Source organism: Triticum aestivum, chromosome 3D, assembly GCF_018294505.1.
Source record: "Triticum aestivum cultivar Chinese Spring chromosome 3D, IWGSC CS RefSeq v2.1, whole genome shotgun sequence".
NCBI lineage: Eukaryota > Viridiplantae > Streptophyta > Magnoliopsida > Poales > Poaceae > Triticum > Triticum aestivum.
Genome location: NC_057802.1, coordinates 7,209,175 through 7,230,235, shown reverse-complemented (window position 1 = coordinate 7,230,235; position 21,061 = coordinate 7,209,175). Strand labels below are relative to the sequence as shown.

General features: G+C 43.9%; 2 protein-coding genes and 1 pseudogene across 4 annotated transcripts; 1 reads left to right on the top strand and 2 right to left on the bottom strand.

The window, feature by feature from the left end:
- Positions 1-1,946, top strand: part of LOC123076826 (uncharacterized) — a 16,377-nt pseudogene extending 14,431 nt beyond the window's left edge.
- A 270-nt stretch (positions 1,947-2,216) lies between these two features.
- Positions 2,217-4,812, bottom strand: LOC123076825 (alpha-1,3-arabinosyltransferase XAT3). 2 transcript variants are annotated; one of them, XM_044498967.1, is made up of 4 exons: positions 4,557-4,812; positions 4,445-4,485; positions 4,066-4,265; positions 2,217-3,931 (listed from the first exon to the last, which is right to left on the bottom strand). In XM_044498967.1, exons 3-4 carry the CDS (start codon positions 4,187-4,189, stop codon positions 2,703-2,705), a joined length of 1,353 nt encoding a protein of 450 aa, XP_044354902.1. In that variant the 5' UTR covers positions 4,190-4,265; positions 4,445-4,485; positions 4,557-4,812; the 3' UTR covers positions 2,217-2,702. The 2 variants fall into 2 exon arrangements, with proteins under 2 accessions (XP_044354902.1, XP_044354903.1); XM_044498968.1 differs by lacking the exon at positions 4,445-4,485 and having other exon boundaries at positions 4,557-4,625.
- Positions 4,813-4,925: 113 nt separating this feature from the next.
- Positions 4,926-12,974, bottom strand: LOC123076824 (leucine--tRNA ligase, chloroplastic/mitochondrial). 2 transcript variants are annotated; one of them, XM_044498966.1, is made up of 20 exons: positions 12,656-12,973; positions 12,027-12,171; positions 11,848-11,904; positions 11,080-11,199; positions 10,774-10,878; positions 10,434-10,657; positions 10,272-10,338; positions 10,046-10,200; positions 9,350-9,611; positions 9,069-9,263; positions 8,441-8,520; positions 8,202-8,264; positions 8,051-8,132; positions 7,435-7,512; positions 7,253-7,354; positions 7,003-7,175; positions 6,730-6,907; positions 6,272-6,349; positions 5,666-5,797; positions 4,926-5,332 (listed from the first exon to the last, which is right to left on the bottom strand). In XM_044498966.1, exons 1-20 carry the CDS (start codon positions 12,946-12,948, stop codon positions 5,099-5,101), a joined length of 2,823 nt encoding a protein of 940 aa, XP_044354901.1. In that variant the 5' UTR covers positions 12,949-12,973; the 3' UTR covers positions 4,926-5,098. The 2 variants fall into 2 exon arrangements, with proteins under 2 accessions (XP_044354901.1, XP_044354900.1); XM_044498965.1 differs by having other exon boundaries at positions 8,051-8,264; positions 12,656-12,974.
- Positions 12,975-21,061: the final 8,087 nt, after the last annotated feature.

Here is a 21,061-nt window from a genome sequence, read left to right as displayed (position 1 = left end):
AAATGATGGAAATGTCAAAAAAAAAATCCCCATGTGATATGTGGTCTAGTTGTTGGGAAAATTAACAAATATGAATTTCGACTTTATTTGCAAAATCTCTCTGGAATTTCTTAAAATGGGCATAACTTTTGCATACGAACTCGGATGAAAAAGTTTTTTATATGAAAAATCATCTACTCGAAAAGTTACATCCGAATTTAATCGGGGGAACTCCGTTAAACATTTTCAAAATCCTCAAAAACCTAACAGAAAAAAAGATACGGGGCTTTTAAGATCTGGAGAGGCAAAAAAATTGGAAATTGTGGTCAAATTGTGGTCAAACAATGGTCAAACTAATTATTCTAGAATAGAGTGACTAAATAATTATTTTAGTTTTTTTGAATTTTGGTCAAATCTGGTCAAACAGTGGTCAAACTAATTATTCCAGAAATATTAGTGTTACTAAATAATTATTGTTTTTTAAAACAATAGTTGCAGACTCTAACAGTGAAATGTGTCACTTCATGCTCAAACTAAATTCCTGAGGGTTAATAGAATTGACATCTTACTATTGTCAGGAAAACAACAAGTGCAGACTTGGAAACGAGCGAGAATAGAACCCGAAAGTTAAGCGTGCTTAGGCTGGAGTAGTGAGAGGATGGGTGACCATCCGGGAAGTTAGATGATTTGGAATGATGAGGGGTGATTAGAGATTAGAGGATAAATTGAGCAGTGATGAGGGGTGGTGATTAGAGATTAGAGGTTAAAATAATCCAGAAATTTGAAAATAAAAAAAAATAAAAAATTTCGCAAAAAAAAATTTCAAAAAAAAAAAAATCATAAAATTTCCTTTAGTCCCGGCTGCGTCCACGTGGACGGCCTTTAGTCCCGGTTCGTGTAAGAACCGGGACTAAAAGGGGGAGGCATTAGTAACGACCCTTTAGTCCCGGTTCAAAAACCGGGACTAAAGGCTCTTACCAACCGGGACAAAAGCCCCCTTTTTTACTAGTGAAACAAATAGCAATTTCTAAAGATGTATTGTTCTGGGATAGCACACAAGGTTGATATACAAGACTGCAGGTTCCTAGGATTGAGACAATATGGTACACATAGTTGACTAATTGATTTGAGTTTAAAACTGACCAATTCTATTTATGAAACTCTGTTGATGTTTTTCATAGAAGTTGATAGTGGTCTTTCTAATGTTACAGACTTGAGAACATAATTCGCCTTAACCTCGGTGCAGTTACTGCACTTGCATACACACAGGAATCAACAAGGTAATGAATTGTTCTATTGTCCCTTTAATTTACTCATTATTCCTACAAAGTTTAGTAATGAACAGAAAAAATAAATCAAATATACATCAATGTGAACAATAATGATTAATCATACTGCAATAGAGATGTGTAAAATACATTACAACTCTATTTTCAGTGACAGTGACGGTGGTATTATATTACCTGGCTGCACAATTGTGCATTTTGCTTTTTCATTTTCATTTCGTTTGATATGTATATATGAATTGTATGTCCACAAGTTATAAATCACTTGTTTGCTTCACACTCCATACCATGCATGTTTATTTTTTGTTTTTGCTGATATGAAATTTCTAACAACATACTGATTTATGTAGGGTTGTGGTTGGATGCCAGCAAGGAATAGCAATGGTAGAAATTGATTATGTGTGAAGATTCTAGTTGTGAGCAGAAGACTTTGCATGCAGAAAGTTAATTTTTAAAACTTAGTTTGAAGCAAATTATTATTATTGAGCCTTTCGAGGGTCTGAGATTGCAAGGCTGAGAATAACGAGAATCTCTCATATATAATACGATGTACATAATTGGAACGGGCAGAACATTTTCATGTACACAAAGGTTGTCGGCCTAATTCTAGTGTGGCAAACACAAAGATTATCTCATCAATTAACTGATCCACACAGGAGTTGCAATGCGACTCCTTGCTTATATGCTTGTATCCTTCTCCCCCTGCTCTATTAGTCCAAACTCCAAACATCTCACTGAACAAGTAACATTTGCTGGGAGAAACAGGATAGGAAACTAAGGCCTAGAATAGATTATGGATGTCAGTGTAAAATTGGATGAGAAAACACCACCAGGGAAAGTAACAAATGAAGCAAATTATGTGTCTCACCCACCTTCTGGGTTGGTAGGAACCAGGCGTACCATTATTGCGCATTTGTGGTTGAAAGTCTCCAGATTTGTTACAGTATAAAGTGAAGTACAGAGTACCAGAAATCTTAAATGATCCATTATTTACAGTGAAAAGTGAAAACAGCATGGTTACATATTGAAGTGTATCCTCCGACAGAAACAGCAGAGAAATCTTTCAAAACGTATTACGCTTTACACACCTTTTTCACAGCTCATAACAATTGCCCATAGCAAAATAAAATTATATGCAGAGAACAGAGCATGGTGCACAAAAAATTTCAAATCGACACAATAGTAAAATCTGAAGAGATACCTGATTCATCCTTGGTTGTTCCAATTTGTGTTCCGTTTCACTTCCTCTTATGGAATTACTAATCCTTAGTTGAGTGAGAGAGTTTAGTCGCTAGATTGGCCTTCAAATCTGCCTTGTGACCGTGTGACAGCGATCCAACAGCTCACACAAGATTTAGCCAGACCCTTTATTTTACTGCAGTAGTAAAACACTAGACAAATTATCTTGTAAACAATCTACGCCCTGCGGAGTGTCTTCTAATGGTGAAGAAGCTCCAGAGCACGGGACAAGGCGCCACTGAACCGAGCGACATCGAGCGTGACGTTCTGGCTGACCAGGTACTCCGACCGGAGCGCCAGGTCCCTCAGCACACGGCGGTCGCGTGGGTACAGCTCCGCCAGTGTGCTCTCCCCGACGGAGATGCCGTACTGCACGTAACCGAGCCCCATGTCTCCAGCCGGCTCCCCGAAGTCGTCCCTCGCCATGGCCTCCAGCCCGCCCAGCGGCACCACCTGCACCACCACAGCCCCCGGCGGGAGGAACACCAGGTTGGTGAGCCCAGCACCGTGCACGCCCACCAGCACGTCGCACGAGTTCACCAGCCGCGCAAAGGCGGGCAGGTCCGAGTGCTGCTCCGCCTCGCCGACGATCACCTCGTAGCCAAGCATGGCTGCCGCCTGTGCAACAGCGCCCATGTTGGTGAACGCCCTGGTTGTCTTCCGGGAAATGATGAGCAGCCTGGGGCGCCGCGGGCTCTTGATATTGTCACTGCCATGTAGCAGCCGGATGGCCGTATCTCTCTCGAGGCCGTAGGATCTCCGGGCAAGGCGGGCAAAGTCAGCCATGGAGTAGTGCCCACCGACAGTCTTCGCGGTGTCGATACTCATCTCCTTGTGGAAGCTGAGGCCGACGACCACATGAGGGTAGCAGAGCACCTCTGCGCTTTGCCTGTCCATGTCAATGACAGCGTGGTGGGAGAGCCCCCGGAGCAGCGGTCGGTACTTGTCAAGCCACCACGGTGGGGCGTCGCTGACAAGGAGGTGCACGTCGCTGCGGAACCGGCTGGCGGTGATGAAGAGCGGGATGAGTACGTCGGTGAAGTCATGGAACATGTTGCCTGCATAGGCGCCCACTGAGAAGACCACCGCGGGGGCGGCACTCTCGGCCTTGCATTCCGGAACGTGAGGTGATGAAGGGGTGACCGACACCAACACCTCTGTGACGCTGGCGAGCGCGTGGCCATCGTTCTTCCTCGCGTGCGGCTTCATCCTCCATGACCGGCGACTCTCAGAGACAGAGGGGTGGAGGAGGGCAATGATGGTGATGTTTGAGGGGATTACCCGGACATCGCCCTTCAGCTCGCATACATCTGATCTTAGGCTCGACATGTCACACTCACACAGAAACGCTCCTTTGTTTGCAGAGTACATCTTTACTTCTTCCCAAGCCACCAAAGATGCTGAACCAGCTGAAAACAGCAACCTCACTGCAAACACAAAATAGAGTAAATGAACATAAAACTGGCAGAAACAAGACCCCAAAATGTGATTTTCCTACAGCAACCGGCAGAGCGCTCTCTATTCATCGACACACCAAAATGTCAATGAAACAATAACTTACATGTCTGCAGAGGAACCGCGTGCCTGAGCAACACCATGAGCGAAACCGGCGCGAGAATGCATACTGCAAACAGCACCAAACCAACCTTGACAGTAAGACTGATTATTTTCTTCTCAGTCGCCATCTTGCAATGCTGAGATCCTCACATGAGTAGCAATGACACTCCCTGAGTTGCTTCTATCCTTATATTCTAACCTGCTCTGTTAGTTCAAACATCTCATTAAACAGGTAATGTTTGTTGGGAAGATCTCTTAGGGATCACCAACAGAATAAGCAGCTACGCCCTAGAATAAATTGGGTTGTTGTGTAAAGTGTATCCCAAGACAAAAAGTGGTAGACAAATATTGCAAAGGAGACGACTCAATCATGGAGAACATACCTTTTCAGAACTCATAACAGTTTGACACGCCCAAAGAAAATCTAGTATAGAAAACAGAGCATGATGAACAAAAAAAATCAGAAGAACATAACAGTGAAACCTAAAGAGATACCTGCTTGAAGCTTAGTTGCATCAGTCCATTTGGTGTTAGTGGACACTGATACCCCAGGTCAGGGTAAAGGTCTACATCAGTGCAACAGTTGATATGTTAGGTGTTAGACTCAAGAAAATACTGTTTCAGTTAGTTGGTCCAGCCCCTTTTTGGTAGAGTAACGACAAGGAGGATTCTGCTCATGGTCAAATCCTCCTTGCCAACATGTGAAGCAACAACAGAATTCTAGAAACTTGGAAAATAATCAGGCGACATACTGAGTTAGGTTCAGTGGTACTTTTAGTAGCCCACAAGAGAAATCTTGTGTTTCACTTCTTCAAAAAGCTTCTGCAGATCTTAAGTGGAAAATACATTCAAAGAGAGAAGCCATCATAAATACAAATTGTTAAACGTAGGAGTATCACAAGAGATGCATCCCAATAGCAGAGAATGTACTACAAAAGAATGGAAATTTACAGATCTGCTGCGTCTCAGTAGTCTCTAGACTCTATCAACTACTCTGACAGGACCCCAGGAAAGATCGGAAAAAATCAGAGCAATAATCACGTCCTTGCCTTTTGTTGATCTAGTATAACATTCAAGATCCTTCCAGGTACATAAATTCTCTTCCTGATGGCCTTCCCATCCAAATATTTGGAGAGTCTGTCGTCTGAGGCTGCTATCTGGAACACATCATCCTCGGAGCACTCCTTGTCAACAAGGATTGTACCCCTGGTCTTCCCATTGATTTGCACAGGGAGCACAATCTCTGATTCCTTCAAATACTCATTCTTTGCCTGCACAGAGTAGAAAGAGATCAAAATACTTTAAGCTAAAATAATAATAAAGTACACTGACATGTGAAATTTCAATCCATAGACTTATACCAGACTAGCGATCCAAAAGATGCCCTTATTATCTTGACTAAGGTAATTTGTTAGTAACTGCTATCTAACATTTATGAAATCTTGTTTATTTAAATGTACAATTATCATTCCTAAAAAAAGTATAATTATCCCACCTAATAACTATTAAAATCAAACCGGTAAATCTAATAATCTTCATCTTAAATGCATTAGCAATGTATGCTCGCTTGGTACCAAAGGAAGGTAGAACAGGTTTGAGTTTACCTCTGGAAACTGTTCATGAGCCAATGATTGTGCGTGTCCAAGACGAAACCAAAGCTCCTCAGCCAAGTGTGGTGCAAAAGGTGATAGCAACAGAACAAAGGAGTCTATAACAGATTTCGGTTGAGTGTCCCACTGCAAATAAAGTGAACATCACATCAGATTCTTCTAGCAATTATGTGGTTGTATGACCAGATAAGCTAAAAACATGTTTACTAGAAGCTACACGTTTGGGTGTTAAACCAAGCAACCTTTAGTTCCATTGACGCTAAAATTGAATATTCTGACATAAAAAAAACTATGGAAATTACTAATGACAGCTTTACGAGAGATTCTGTGCCTACCAATACTTTATCGAAGTATGACTTGAATGCATGAACGAAGAAATACTGCATGAATTAAAGTGAATGTGCACTTGTGCACAGTTGCTCGTTACAGCAATCTGCATAAAAAGCTTGCACAGATTTGAATAACTTGGTGTTTTTGCACATAACTGACGCAACAGAAAAACTTTGTTCTGCCATCTTTGGGACTAGAAAAAATGATGTGTAATATGAACGCTGGCAACTTAATCCTTCAAGGAGGCATGCACAGCATGTCTGAATTTACCTTGTATGCTGCATTCACAAACTCCATCATTGCAGAAATTGCAGTGTTAAACCTTGTTTCCTGAATCTCCTCTGAAACCTACAAACAGAATAATAGACGTTAGCCAGGAGTGAAGAAGTAATCATCACAACAACACAACTTGAGGGAAAAAGATCAATGTGCAATTAAGGTAGTAAGGTTTCGTCTCATTCGGCCGCCTCCATACTGCAATAATCATGAGTTTTGAAATATTTCAAACAGAAGACAGTATGGTTTGTGGAATGAGTTTATAAATTCTTTCTCCACACCAAACCGAACACCTCTGTTATCTTTTACTTGTTAGCTGAAACATGGTAGAAGTTTCCCAACCAGACAGGCAACTCTAATAAACTAAACAAGTTGCATGGTTTCCATTTCAGAGAGCATAAGTGCAAAAAATTATATTTCACCCTTGTGAAAACTGTGACTGTGTGACCTACCCTTGCCATGCATTTGTGAAGAACACGGAGCTGCTCAAAGGTTGGTTCGACATCAGTGACCATAGTTCCATCTTTATATGATCCATCCGGTAATGGTGCGCCAACCACGAGTCTCCAAGTCCTACCTAGAAACCGATGCACACCTTCAATTCCACCAGTGCTCCATGTTTTTGAATCTCTGTATGTATCAAATTTTCTGTTAACTTGCTGAAAATGGTTCTATTTCATCTGTAAAATTTAATGCAGCTTTCTTTAGTAAAAGAAATGATGTACCTCAACGGTCCCATGAACATCTCATATAAGCGGAGAGAGTCGGCACCATATTCTGAAACCACGTCATCGGGGTTGATGACATTTCCTCGACTTTTACTCATTTTGTATGCGCGGGCATTTAGACGTATGTTTGGATCATCCTTCAGCACATAATTGTCTCCAACTTTTGTGATCTTAAGAACATAGAAGCAAGCAAGTGTCAATCTCCAAACTTCTATCACCCAAATGAATACACAGGATCAGAACACACCTTATCTGCTGGTACTTTTTCTTGGATGCAATCACTCAGACTTGAATCTGAGTCTGCAGAAACCCATTTGCCTTCGTTGTCTCTATATGCAGTATACTCAACCTGTTACGACACCCATTACTTAGGACCAGAAAAATTCATGACAAAGATGTAGAATGCCTTAAAGAAGTAGCTCCACCTACTTCTCCTAGTATTAATCCTTGGTTTATCAAGCACTTGAAGGGCTCTTTAGTGGACACCACGCCAATATCATACAGAACCTAGAGAAGTAGAGAGATCATTTGGTCAAAAGAAACATGAGGCCAAAAGATATTACCCCCTCCGATCCAAAATAATTGTTGCAGCTTTAAACTAAAGTTAGTTCAACCTTAGTTCAAAACTACGACACTTATTATGGATCGGAGGGAGTACTAGATTTGTGTACTACAGGCCTATATAATATACAAGCAGGGAGAAAAAGCGTAGTGAACCAGAAAGAGTAAGCATTGGTCCCTAAGTATCCTAAGAGCTGAATCCGGCTAACAAGAGCTGAAATTCCACTGTGCATTGTTATTATGTTAGTTGGGCACATGCTGATTCAGACCTCTCAGATTGTTTTAGATTTAATGGACAAAAAAACCAAACACGCCTTTAGCAAAATCTCATACGATACGCAGGTTACAAGCTGATAACAATGGTATCAACAAATTCAGATATGTTTCCCATAGTATACATCACATAAGATAGGCCAGGAACTTTCCCGTGGCCTTCAATGGGTTAATAGAAGGGGAGGTTTTTGTATTGAATAAGAATCAGAACCTTATGCCAAAATCTTGCATACAGCAAATGCAAGACAGAATGTTCGGCACCACCGACATAGATGTCTACTGGACCCCAATAACTGCATGATATAGAAAAGAAGTTACACACACATCTCTTACTGAAGATCAAATGTGAAAGAAGGATGCACCTTTCTTTAGCCTTGTCAACCAATGTGCTGGAATTTTTTGGATCCATGAATCTCAAATAATACCTGCATAACCATTTCAAAATAGGAAAATGTAAGGGTTTAGAAGTCACTGGCAAACACAGAAAGGACAAATTGTGTACACCACAAAAAGGTTCCTAACAAAAAACAGAACTTCTACAAGTAATTATGGAGTATTAAATCCGTATAAATTGTTGAAATTACAACATCAGAAAATTTACCAGCATGAACCGGCCCATTGTGGCATGGTGCTTGTTTCTCTTCTTGCAGGCTTCCCAGTTAAAACATCGGTGGTTCTAACCTGAAAAGGCAGCAAAGCGCTTAAATACTATGTATCGGCAAAACTAAATGAAACTCAATACATATTTTCATGCCAATTTACTAACGATAAGTAGCTTACATTGGATCTCATGACCCTCAAGTTGCAATGGTGTTCCTCAAAAAAAATCAAGCAAATAATGCTTACATTATCCAGTTCTTTCCAGTTTGCTCATTCAAAAACACATGTATATGCAGAGCAATCTAACTAAAGGAGGTGACATGCAACTTTTGAGAACTGTGTTTCTCTGTGTCATCTTTGCGGTTTATATATTACCTAATGTATGATTTTAGCTTCACAAAATATAGAAGTGGGATTAACTCTTTCGCCTTTGCAGTTTTCCCTTTGTTCCAACCTTAACACACTATGTTTCTTCTCTTTTTTCCACTTTTTTAAACCGAAAACCTTTGTTCCAATATGATTTATAGACATGCAACAACTAGAGAATATCTTTCGGGGGGAGGGGAAGTTCTTAGCATTACACAAAGATATAAGGAACTCTCAGCACAAGAAATTGTTGAAACACATACCCAATCTGCTGCTTTGGTCAAAGGGGGCTCCCCAGTACCAGTGGGAGTGAAGTCATCCAATTCAGGAAGAGTTAAAGGCAACTGGTTTTCTGTAAGAGGCACCATTTCATTGGTATCATCAAGGTAAATCACAGGGAAAGGTTCGCCCCAATAACGCTGTCTAGCAAAAAGCCAATCTCGAAGCTTGTAGTTTACCTGGTAATGAGGTGTGCTCAATTAGTCCATCAGAAAAAACGTGTGCAGAACATTGCTACACAATGAAGTGGGGGGAAGGAATGCACCTTTTTCTTTCCAAATCCATTACTCTCTACCCAAGAAGTAACTTCTAAAGCAGCATCTTGTGAAAGCATACCATTGATATTTAACCCAGATGAAGAACTGGATGAGTTTATCATGATACCATCATCTGCATAAGCCTCCTCGGGGTCACAATTGCCATTGGGTGGACTTACAACCTTAATGATTGGAAGTTCATATTTCAAGGCAAACTCATGGTCACGGGAATCATGTGCAGGCACCGCCATGATAGCCCCAGTGCCGTAGCTGCAAAGTAGTTAAGGTTAGCTTTGGAAGAGCAAAGGTAAATACAGGTGTAAAACTAGGTTTCATTTTTCTCATTATTAGTAAAATATGCAGAGATAACAACCCAACTCCATTGGCCAATTTACTGAATATTATACCATGCCCCTTTACGTGTATCTGAATAAAGCAACTCTGAAATGGGGGAAAAGTGGATAATGACAACAATATGGAAACTGAAGTAGACAAATCGGATACGGCGGCTGAACTTTAGCAAATGTCGCAATAAGCAGTGTATTCTGCATATTCATTACATGTAGAATACTAGGTTTTCTACTATAATGAAGTCTAGACTTTGTAGCATTTGAGTTTTACTTAAGAGGATGAACGCGACGGCGACAATGATGATGCAAAACCCAACATTAAAAGACACAGAAGACAAAGATAAGTTTACAAACCTTGCTAAGACATAATCTGCCACCCAAATTGGAATTATCTCCCCGGTTGCTGGGTTCTTAGCATAAGAACCACTGAAAACTCCAGTTTTTTCCTTCTGAAGTTCAGTTCTCTCAAGTTCACTCTTTCTTGCTGCAACTTCTGTGTATTCCTCTACCTGCTTTTCCAATTAGTCCATATTGATGTTGAATGATGCTAAAGTTATCAAAACAACAAAAAAGAACATACATGTGCACGTTGTTCCTCAGATGTTAGAGACGGCAACAAAACATGCTCAGGTGCTACAACAAGATATCTGCAGCAGAAAACAAAAGGCAGTTCAATATTGTCCATCTGGATCTAGAAACTGCACTGGCTGATAAAGATTAAAAAACAAGGCAGAATACTCACGTTGCACCAAAAATGGTGTCAGGCCTTGTTGTATAAACTGTCAATTTGGCACCTAAATCATGTCCTTCCTGGTCAACTGCACAAAATTCAAGCTCAGCACCTTCCGATCTCCCTATCCAATTTCTTTGCATTTCTTTTATGCTCTCAGGCCAATCTAGATCATCCAAATCTTCAAGAAGTCGATCAGCATAAGATGTTATCCTCAGCATCCACTGGCGCATTGGCTACACAACAAAAGATAAGGTGGATAATCTAATATGCCTTTTTGCAGATAGGTGCTGAGCAACAGGTTCATTGACATGGCAGAACATAGATAAAAAGGATAAGCTCTACAACTTACCTTTCTTATAACAGGATAACCACCACGTTCACTGACACCATCAATTACTTCTTCATTCGCCAGAACAGTCCCAAGAGCAGGGCACCAATTGACCGGTACCTCAGCCTGATTGTAAGATAGCAATGCCAGCCTAAAAATCATTGAAAACCACAGATACAACACTAAGCACATAAAAACAGAATCCTAAAAATGAATGGTGCAAAGCAGATGATCAGTTGAAACAAAGTAAATACAGAGCATGTCAAGTCAAATGATAGACTTTGGAACTCGAACGATGCAGTAAGAAAGGATACTAGTAGCTCTGACCTGGTAAGCCAATCCTCTTTTCAGTAGTTGAAGAAAAATCCATTGCGTCCATTTATAGTAGGCTGGTTCTGTTGTGGAGATTTCACGATCCCAGTCATATGAAAAACCTAATGATTTAAGCTGCAACACAAGAAAACATCCTCCTAATGAACCAGTAGTGATCAAAGTACTACACAGAACATTTTCACTTCCGTTTCCACAGAAACAACCACGTTTCTGTACCAACATTCTATCGATAGTTCGTGAAATAAAGGAGTACATTCATTGTAAACTGGACTTATAGAAAGCAGGCGTTGCTTCAATGGTACATGAAAAAGTGTCAGGCTATGAGTCATGGAACATGTATGGCAGGGGTACAACCAATACCCATGGTTTCGCTCTGATCAGTCAAAACAAGCACCCTACAAAGCATCTAGGGGAAGTCTCATCTATGATAACTTGTACCAGTCATAAGTTATAACAGTTGCATCCATGGTTAGACCATTACCAAGATCTTGTTTGGCTAAAACATATTGCTATACTGGCAACGTAGCTCAATTACCGAAGCTTACTTAGTACCAGAACTAATGGAGCTGGCAAGAAGTGATCTGTTTTGTGTATACTGGAAATGCAAGTGCAAAGCATATCTAATTGGCAGCCTGAAAATGAAGCGTGAGAGCACACTTGACTGGCTACTGTAAATATGTAATATCTACTAGACCTTAGAAGCAAAAGATGCAACATAGCATGAAGCCATTAAGTATATATACAAATTATTGAAGGCATTACCTGCATGCGGAAGCGGTCAATGTTGCGTGCAGTTGTAGTCTTGGGGTGGGTTCCCGTCTGCGCACAAAGTTACATTTCACATCATGCAGAAACACAGCAAGACACCAAACTTACCAAAAGAAAGAAAATAACAATCCCGATATAAAGAGACCCCCAGAGGAGAGGAGACTTTAAATGACCTGGATAGCATACTGCTCGGCAGGAAGACCAAACGCGTCCCATCCCATCGGATGCAGGACATTGAAGCCTTTCATACGCTTGAATCTCGACAGAATGTCGGTCGCCGTGTATCCAAGGGGGTGCCCAACATGCAACCCAGCCCCACTGCACAGCAATTTAATAAATCATGTGAACTACGAACAACATGCATCCTCTTTCAGGGTAGGATTCGATTCAGGACAAGTTTATGCATCCGGGAAGAATAAATTTCATTTCAGCATTGACGCCTTCCTGCGTATTATTTGGCTCTATGCAGTTGCATAACAGAGGATACTTGCATATTACAGTATTATTCTAGAGAAAACCAAACTAGAGCCTCGTATCCTAGTGCACGACCCAGACAAGCACAGCCCAATTACACCACTGCGTGCCATTGCAAGGCCAGTACAGTACAGTACAGTACTAGAGAAATTCATGATAAACTCCAACAATTCGAGCGCTGCAGTGGTGGAGAAACTGAAACTGCAGAACCATCATTTCTACACATACACAATTCAAGCACAAATTCGCGGTGGAGTAGCCAGCCACATATTCACTCATGGTAAACTCGACAATTTGATTGCGAACTAGAGACGGAGTGGGAAGGTACCTGGGGTAGGGGAACATGTCGAGGATGTAGCACTTGGGCCTGGAGGTGTCGAGGCCGTCGCCGATGTCCGGGGTGCGGAACGTGCGGCGCTCCTCCCAGTGCGCCTGCCACCTCGGCTCGATCTCGTCGTACGGGTACGCCCGCCTCGCCTGCGCCTTCCCCGCGTCGGCGCCGGCGCAGCAGCGGCAGGGGCGGGCTCGGCGCGGCGGGAGGAGCGCGCGGCGCCGGTGGGCGGCGGCGAGCGAGGGGGGCCGCGCGCGGAGCTGGAGCGGCGGGTGCGTCGTGAGAGCCATCGGGTTGGGGTGGGAGGGGGGTGTGGGAGTGGCAGCGGGGTGTGGAGACATATGAAGGGGAGAGCAGCGGGAGGTGGCTCCGCTGCGGGAAGAAGACGACGAGCTTTGGGATAAGGTTTTGGAATTTGCTACTATAAAATAGTCGCACAAACAAATACAAAATGAAAATAGAACTCCCCATGGATGTGAACATACGATTCTGTAGTGTATATGTTGTTGTTGTTTTTGTAACCTTGGTCAAAAAATTAATATATATATATATATATATGTATATATATATATATATATATATATATATACAAATTTGACTTTGAACAAAACTAATTAAGTATGCGATATATTTTGATTTGAGGTCTCACCGGATTCTCATGAGACAAACGCCGGCACAACCACGGAGGACGGCGGCAAGATTACTCTTGCAATTCTGCACAAGACTCCAAGATGGAGGGTTGTGACGAGCAAATGGCACACTCTCATAGCGGTGATGGCGGACCGCGGAGAACATTTGAGGCGACGATGGTGGCAACAATATGCTCTGGCGATAGTGGCGGTGGATTTCATGTTTCTCCATCGTTGGTAGTCGAGGTATCAAGGAGTCGGAGGAAAACCGCTAGCAAGTTTTTGTTGTATTCTTTCGCGGAGGCTTGCTTTTCCGGCAGCTAATGGAAATCATGGTACAACAATGAAACCGGAATTAAGTTTTAGGGCATATTTTGCTTGGCTTTCTAAGGGTATGTTAGGTTCTGGTTCCCCTAATGCTTTGTTTGTATGTTCATATTGGAAAGCTCCGCATTGAATTGGACTGAAATTTCAATTCGGTGAGAAAACTGAAATAGCACGAGTACGAATTCGCTTGCTCGGTTGTTCACTGAATTGACCATCGAAATGGCTCTGAGGTTTCAATACCAAATCTTGTTTGGATGACAACTTTGGAATTGCATGAAGATTATACCTTGTTTTACATGACTGAAAAAGGAAATCTGCTCACATGTGACTATAAATTGAAGGGAAAAGTATATTTTTAGTCCCTCAATTCTTCTCAAAGTATAAAAATGGTCCCTCAACTCTAATACCATACCAACAAACATTGGTCCCTCAACTTACAAAACCGGATAAGTTTAGTCCCTAATACCGCTTGGGTGGTTTTTATCCGACTTGGACATGATTTTGACAAAAAGTCGACATGCTGGACCTGGACTGTTTTTCAATGGAAATAAATAAGAACGTGCATTATAAAAAGAGCGCCTAGGAGATTCAAACTCCAAATGTGGGCGTTGGCTGGACACCAAAGCTAACCACCAAAAGTCGGTTAGAGCAACTCTAGCAGACCCCAAATCCGTCCCCGACCCGCAAAATAACCGTCAAAATGCAGGTACGGGCCGGAAAAACTGCCCGACCAGACCCGCATCCCGCCCCGGCCCGCAAAAATTTTGAAGGGGCGCGGCAAAATCCCGACCCCAACCCGGGAAAACGCGGGTTTCCCCCTCGCGGCTGCGGTGCCCTGCATCTGAGAGAAGCAGTTGGCGGGAGGGACATTTCAGCCCCGCGCGCTTTCCCCCTCCTTCCGCCGCCGCCCGCCCTTGCTTCCGCCCCGCCCGCCGCCGGCGATTCCGGCCATATCTGCGGGCGGAATCGCGCCGCGGGGCCGCCCCACACCCTCCCGCGCCGAGCCGCTGCCCCGACCCCCCGGATCCGGCTAGAAGAGCCGCCCCTCGTCGCCGCCGCTGCCGGGGATCGACCATCGTCGAGCACGCCCCCTCGTCGCCGCCTAGGATCACCCGCCACCGGTTAGTCCTTTTTTGTGAATTTTGTGAGCCGTGTAGTTGATTGACGCGCCAGTATGCGTGTAGATGGAGTTGAGCCCGTGCGAGAAGTTCTTGCTCTCCGATTTGTCCGATTCGGACGACTCGGATATTGAGATCATGCCGATGAGTATCTTCGCATTGGTGAAGATAGCACAATTGAGTCTGTGCGTAGATTTGCAAAAGTGATCGTCCGTGTCTTTTGTGCTGAGTATCTTCGGGCACCCAATGAAGATGACACAAAGAAATTGATGGCATCTAATGAGAGGAGAGGTTGGCCTGGCATGCTAGGTAGCATTGATTGTATGCATTGAAATTGGAAAAATTGCGCGAAGGCTTGGCAAGGAATGTATTGTGGCAAGTCTCATGATGCAACAATTGTGCTAGAGGCCGTAGCATCCGAGAATTTATGGATTTGGCATTGCTTTTTTGGTATGCCGGGCACTCTCAATGATATCAACGTGTTGCAACGGTCTCATTTGTTTGCTAGGCTTGCTAGTGGTGATGCTCCTGCTTGCAACTACACTATCAATGGGCATGAATACACAAAGGGGTACTATCTTGCAGATGGTATATACCCTCCTTGGTGCACGTTTGTCAAGAGCATCAAAGAACCCAAAACAAAAAAACAATGTGAATTTGCAAGGGTGCAAGAGCACTAGTAGAAAACAGGGCTTAGGTCACAAGACAGTTTTCACATTAGCCCCGGTTCAGTCACGAACCGGGACTAATGTGAGCATTGGTCCCGGTTCGTGCGGCCAGGGACCTGCCGGGCCTCGTGGGGGCATTGGTCCCGGTTCGTCCGGACCCTTTGGTCCCGGTTGGTGGGACAAACCGGGACCAATGGGCCACGCTCCTGGCCCACCACCCTTTTGTCCCGGTTCCTACCACAAACCGGGACTAAAGGCCTGGTCCTAGTTGCGGCCAGTGTTTAGTCCCACCTCGCCAACCGAAGGGCGCTCACATCAGTTTATAAGGCCGTCCCTCTCTGCCTTGTTGAGCTTCTCTTAAAGTGAAAATAGATGCCCTTATACAGGAAATTTGACCTAAATCCATAGTAAATTTCATAGAAATTTATTGTGAATTTAGGTCGAATTTTCTCTATAAGCGCATCTATGTTCATTTTTTTATATTTATAAAATAAATAAACCTTAATAAAATAAATAAAACTAAATAAACCTTAATAAAATAAAATAAAATAAACTATAGTAACTACAATAAATAAACCTTAATAAATTAAGTAAAAATAGCAGCAGTAAAATAAATAAAAATAGCAGCAGTAAAATAAATAAAAATAAAATAATTAAAGTAAAATACATAAGTAATTAGAAATAAAATAAATAAGTTTTTCGTTGTAAGTAGAAACAAAACAAAAAAAAATAAAGCAAAAGAGAAAAAAACACGAGCCATCAACTCCATAACCGCCATATCTGGGATAGAGAAGGGCGATCCCTTGGAGTGGGATTCACATACAGTTGCCCGTAACATCTACCATTCGAGCCTAGCCGGTGGAACTCGGATCTGTCAACAGTGTCAAAGCGGCAAATAGCAGGCGAAGGAGAAGCCACCGATGTCATGTGTAGATCCCTTCTAGGTCTTGCGGATCGTGCTATTACAGCAATTTGGTTGGTTGATCCCAAAAAAAGGAATTTGGTTGGTTTTCTTGAAGCCCTAGCTTGTTGTGCCGTCCTATTCTCTCAATGCAATTTAGCAAATGCTACTACAGTACAGTAAAGGGCACAAAGAAAAAGCACGCAGTGAAGGAAAATACCTCCATATCAAAGCTGCTACTTATCTTGTTGGTTATCAGGATGTGGATATGTAGAATTTTCTCTAGCCACGGCAACAGACATGCATTCATCGAGGGGGTTCACTACAGAACAAAATAAATGCTGACGTTAGTTGTTGAGGGTACGTTTGACATCTCTGAGAGACTAGATAATGAAAAGATGAATCGTCAAACCTGGATGAACAAAGACGCTACCAAGTGGATGAATCTGATGGCCTGTCCTCCCTTGAAGATCATGCGTCCTCCCTTGAAGGCGCCACCAGGGCCATGGACGCCTCATACACCGCCTCTGACGTGTTGTGGTGATGAGGAATCGTGCAGGATCTGACACAGGATCACCTTCAGGCAAGATGAATAGGTCTTCAGGGGCACGACGGGCGGCCACAGCAGGCCCCTGCCATGGACGGCGCCGCCCGAGCCACAGCCGCTCGCCAGCTCGCCTCTGGAGCAGTCCAAGCTTATCCGCGAGCTCGTCCACTAGTGCCCGTCGCGGCCACGACGTCCTGCAGGCTAGAGAACGGCGGTTCGCCATTCTTATCCACGGCCGCCGTTGGAACCGACTCCGGCCGCCTATATAAGGAGCCCCCGAGTCCGTCTAGTCCCTCAGGCGACCTCAAGCCACCCCACCTAGCACCCCCATAGCAGGCAATCGACCAGGGAGGGTCTTCTTCCCCATCTCCGGCCAGTACAGCCGCCGCCGCCCTCCGGTCCATTTAGTCGCAACCAGAGCCCCCCTCCCCGTCCGTATAGCACCACCATCCTCCTCCCCTCGACCGTGCGGAGCCGCCCAAACCCTCAGCTGCGTCGGGGAACCACCGTAGGCCAAAGCCCCAAACCTCCCGAAGCTGCCGTCCGCCGCGGAGCTCGCCGCCGGCGACTCCCTCCATCCCCGCCACCTCCTCGACCACCGGGAGGACCGCCCCGGCCTGGCGGATCCATCCCCGCCCTCAGGACCCCGAGAGGAGCCGCCGTTCGCCGGCGTTGATCGCCGGAGCCCCGCCTCTGTTCGGCCAGAGGAGGAAGGAGGCGGGGGCGACTGGTCAAACCTGACCAGTGGGCCCAAGGGACCCACTGTCAGTGACCCACGAGCCGGTCCACGCGGGTTAAGTGGAGGATCTGACACAGGATCACCTTCAGGCAAGATGAATAGGTCTTCAGGGGCACGACGGCAGTGGCGGCACCATGGCCGGGACTGGTGACGACGGCGGCGGCGAGCGAGCGGGAGGGTGGCGACGGCTGCGTGCGAGTGGGAGGCCGGAGGATCACCACTCATTGTGCTCGACATATCACTACAAGAAACATGTTAATCCATGACAGATTTCTAATGACATTTTTGGAAACTCTCATCGATGACCTGGTAAAACCCCACAAGCCCGGTGAAAGCCCGCTAAAGCCCGTCTAACCGTTCCCGTATAAAAACTTAACCCTAAATTCCCTCCTCGGCCCCTGCATCGTGTCCCACAGCACGTCGCCACCCCTCGTCCCTCCCACAGCTCGTAAACCTTAATAAAATACAATAAAATAAACTATAGTAACTACAATAAATAAACCTAAATAAGTTAAGTAAAAATAGCAGCAGTAAAATAAATAAAAATAGCAGCAGTAAAATAAATAAAAATAAAATAATTAAAGTAAAATATATAAGTAATTAGAAATAAAATAAATAAGTTTTTTGTTGTAAGTAGAAACAAAACAAAACAAATAAAGCAAAAGAGAAAAAAACAGAGGAAAAAAATTATGCCACCTACTGGGCCACCACGGCCTGAATACGACTAGAAACCCATCCATGGGCCAGGATTCAGGCCCGCAGAAGGCCCAGTAGGCCCACAGGCAAATAGTGACAGAATAGGCCCGTAAGCCTGCATTTGAGAGGAGCTCGAAGTGGTCAGCGCAGCTGCGCTTATAAACCACTGTCGAAGCCTCTCGGCTAGCGAGGTGGGACTAAATATCCCACCGCACCGCGCCAGTTCCAGCACAAGGCCCTTGGTCCCGGTTGGTGCCACCAACCGGGACTAAAGGGGGCATTGGTCCCCGTTCGTGGCACCAACCGGGACCAAAGGCCTTTAGTCCCGGTTCGTGCCACCAACCGGGACCAATGAGTTCCCTATATATACCCCATCGCCACAGCAGAGCACTCCAGAGTGCTCTGTTTTTTCTGGCCGGCGAGGGGAGGGCATTTGGGTGCTCTAGCTCACCTCCTATGCACATGAGGTGTTCGATGAAATGTCTGAGCCACACTAGTTAATCTTTGTCCTCTCGAAACTCGACCTCCGAGCTCCATTTTCCCCGAGATTTGTCTAGGTTTAGCGGTCCGTCACGTCCCGTCCCCGTCTTCACCGCCGTCGATCGCCCGCGCCGATCTCGTCGCCAGCACCACCGTGGTGAGCCTCTTGTTCTTATCTTCTTTCTGAAAGGAAAAAATTCTTACTTTAGATAGTTACTTGTCTAATTTTGTTACTTTTATTATTCCTTCTTATTACATAGTGCGATGGTTTTGGTATCCGCCCCCGTCGGCCCTCGTCCTGTCTATGATTCGGATGTGGTATATATTATCTTTTTATAACTATTTGGTTCATTTATTGTTTATGACAAATATACCGACCAACGTGACATAGATTTTATTTATCTAGGAGGTGGTTGAACCGGAAATTCTAACCGACCCTATTGTCGAGAGGTTAAATTTAGTTGAAGAAGAAAACAATTACTTGAAGGAAAAAATAAAAAAAATTGAGGAGGAGAAGATGATATTGGAGTTGCATGTTGCGGATGCCGTCGATGATCACAAGATCAAGATGGATGCAATGCGCTTGAAGTTTAGAAAGATTAGAAAATATGCCATTCATACCGAGGCTTGGTATCATTATGCCGTTGGATCAATTGTTACCTTGGTTGCGATTATGATCACATTTGTTTTCGCATTGAAATGTTTTACATAGTTTCAATGTATGGTTTAATTAATTAGATGCTCTGGAGAGCTATATACATGTTGTTAGATGAGAACTATGTATGTACTTTGGTTCTAATGTGATGATGAACTTCTATTAATTTGGTCACTTAATTATCTATTCATGATGTTCTGTAATGGTTTTTGACACACTTAATTATATATAATGCACGCAGATGATGTAACATCCCAAATTTTCATGATGTTCTGTTATGGGACGAAGTTGGAGACCGTCAGCTGTTTGGACCAGATTTGATTAGGGAGTCTGAACAGAAAGTGAGGTTGATTCGCGATAGGCTCAAGGTAGCCCAGTCCAGGCAGAAGAGTTATGCTGATTCAAAACGAAAGGAGACAGTTCATGAAGTCGGAGACAGAGTGTATCTTCAAGTATCACCCCTTCGAGGAGTGAAGCGCTTTGGAGTTAAGGGAAAGTTAGCGCCCCGTTTTATCGGACCATACAGAGTGTTGGAACGTATGGGAGAGGTTGCTTACAAGCTGGAATTGCCCGAAGGATTGTCTGGAGTACATGATGTATTTCACGTTTCCCAGTTGAAGAAGTGCCACGCAGAGATGGCTGAGATACCGCTGAGAGATACTGTACCGCTGGAAGCGATTCAGCTGGAAAGTGATTTGACCTATGAGGAGAAACCGGTTAAGATTCTTGAGTATGCCAGCCGAGTTACCCGCAGCAAGGTTATCAAGTTTTGCAAAGTCCAGTGGAGCCACCACACGGAGGATGAAGCCACCTGGGAGCGAGAGGAAGATCTACGGAAGGACCACTCCCACCTGTTTTTCTAGCCAACCCGAATCTCGAGGGCGAGATTCATCTTAAGGGGGTAGGTTTGTAACATCCCAAATTTTCAATTTGGTATGTTATACATAGATCATCATTGCATATCATATTTTATTGCATTTTGACAAATCCTCGATAAATCCTAAGCAACTCAAGGACCCTCGGAGAGAGTTGGGGATTTTCTCGAATTTTCGTATTTGATTTTCATCAAATAATAAGACGAGGATTTTGGTTTTAATTATTTTCTCTCCGAAAAAATATTTCGTTCTAAAAATAAACGAGAGGAGAAAATATGACTTCTCCAAAACAATTGAAATACTGGAGGAAAAATGTTAAAATCATTTATTGGAATTTATTTGGATTTTATTTGCAAATTTTATTGCATTAAAAAATATTGCATGTTTTCAAAATATTTATTTTGACTTAAAAAAATGTTCACCCTATTCTAGATTTTCTAACTAGAAGGGGAAAATTTATTTTATATTTTTCTGACTTTTATTTATTTTTCTACGTACTATTTTCCGCGGAATTTTTTTTAAAAAAAAATAATAACTGCGCGACGCCGACCGGGCCGAAGCCCAGCCGAGCGCCGGCCCACCCCGTCGCCCTCTCCTTCCTCCGCACGGGAGCCGCCGCCACCGCCGCCGTGTCCGGCTTGGACACGGGAGCACCCCGCCGCCTGCCCCTTCCCCAAGCCACCGCACCCCCCTCCCTCCTATAAATACCCCCCCTCTCCTCTCTCTCTCCCTCACATCGCCCGTCGCCGCCGCACTTGCCCGCCCCGC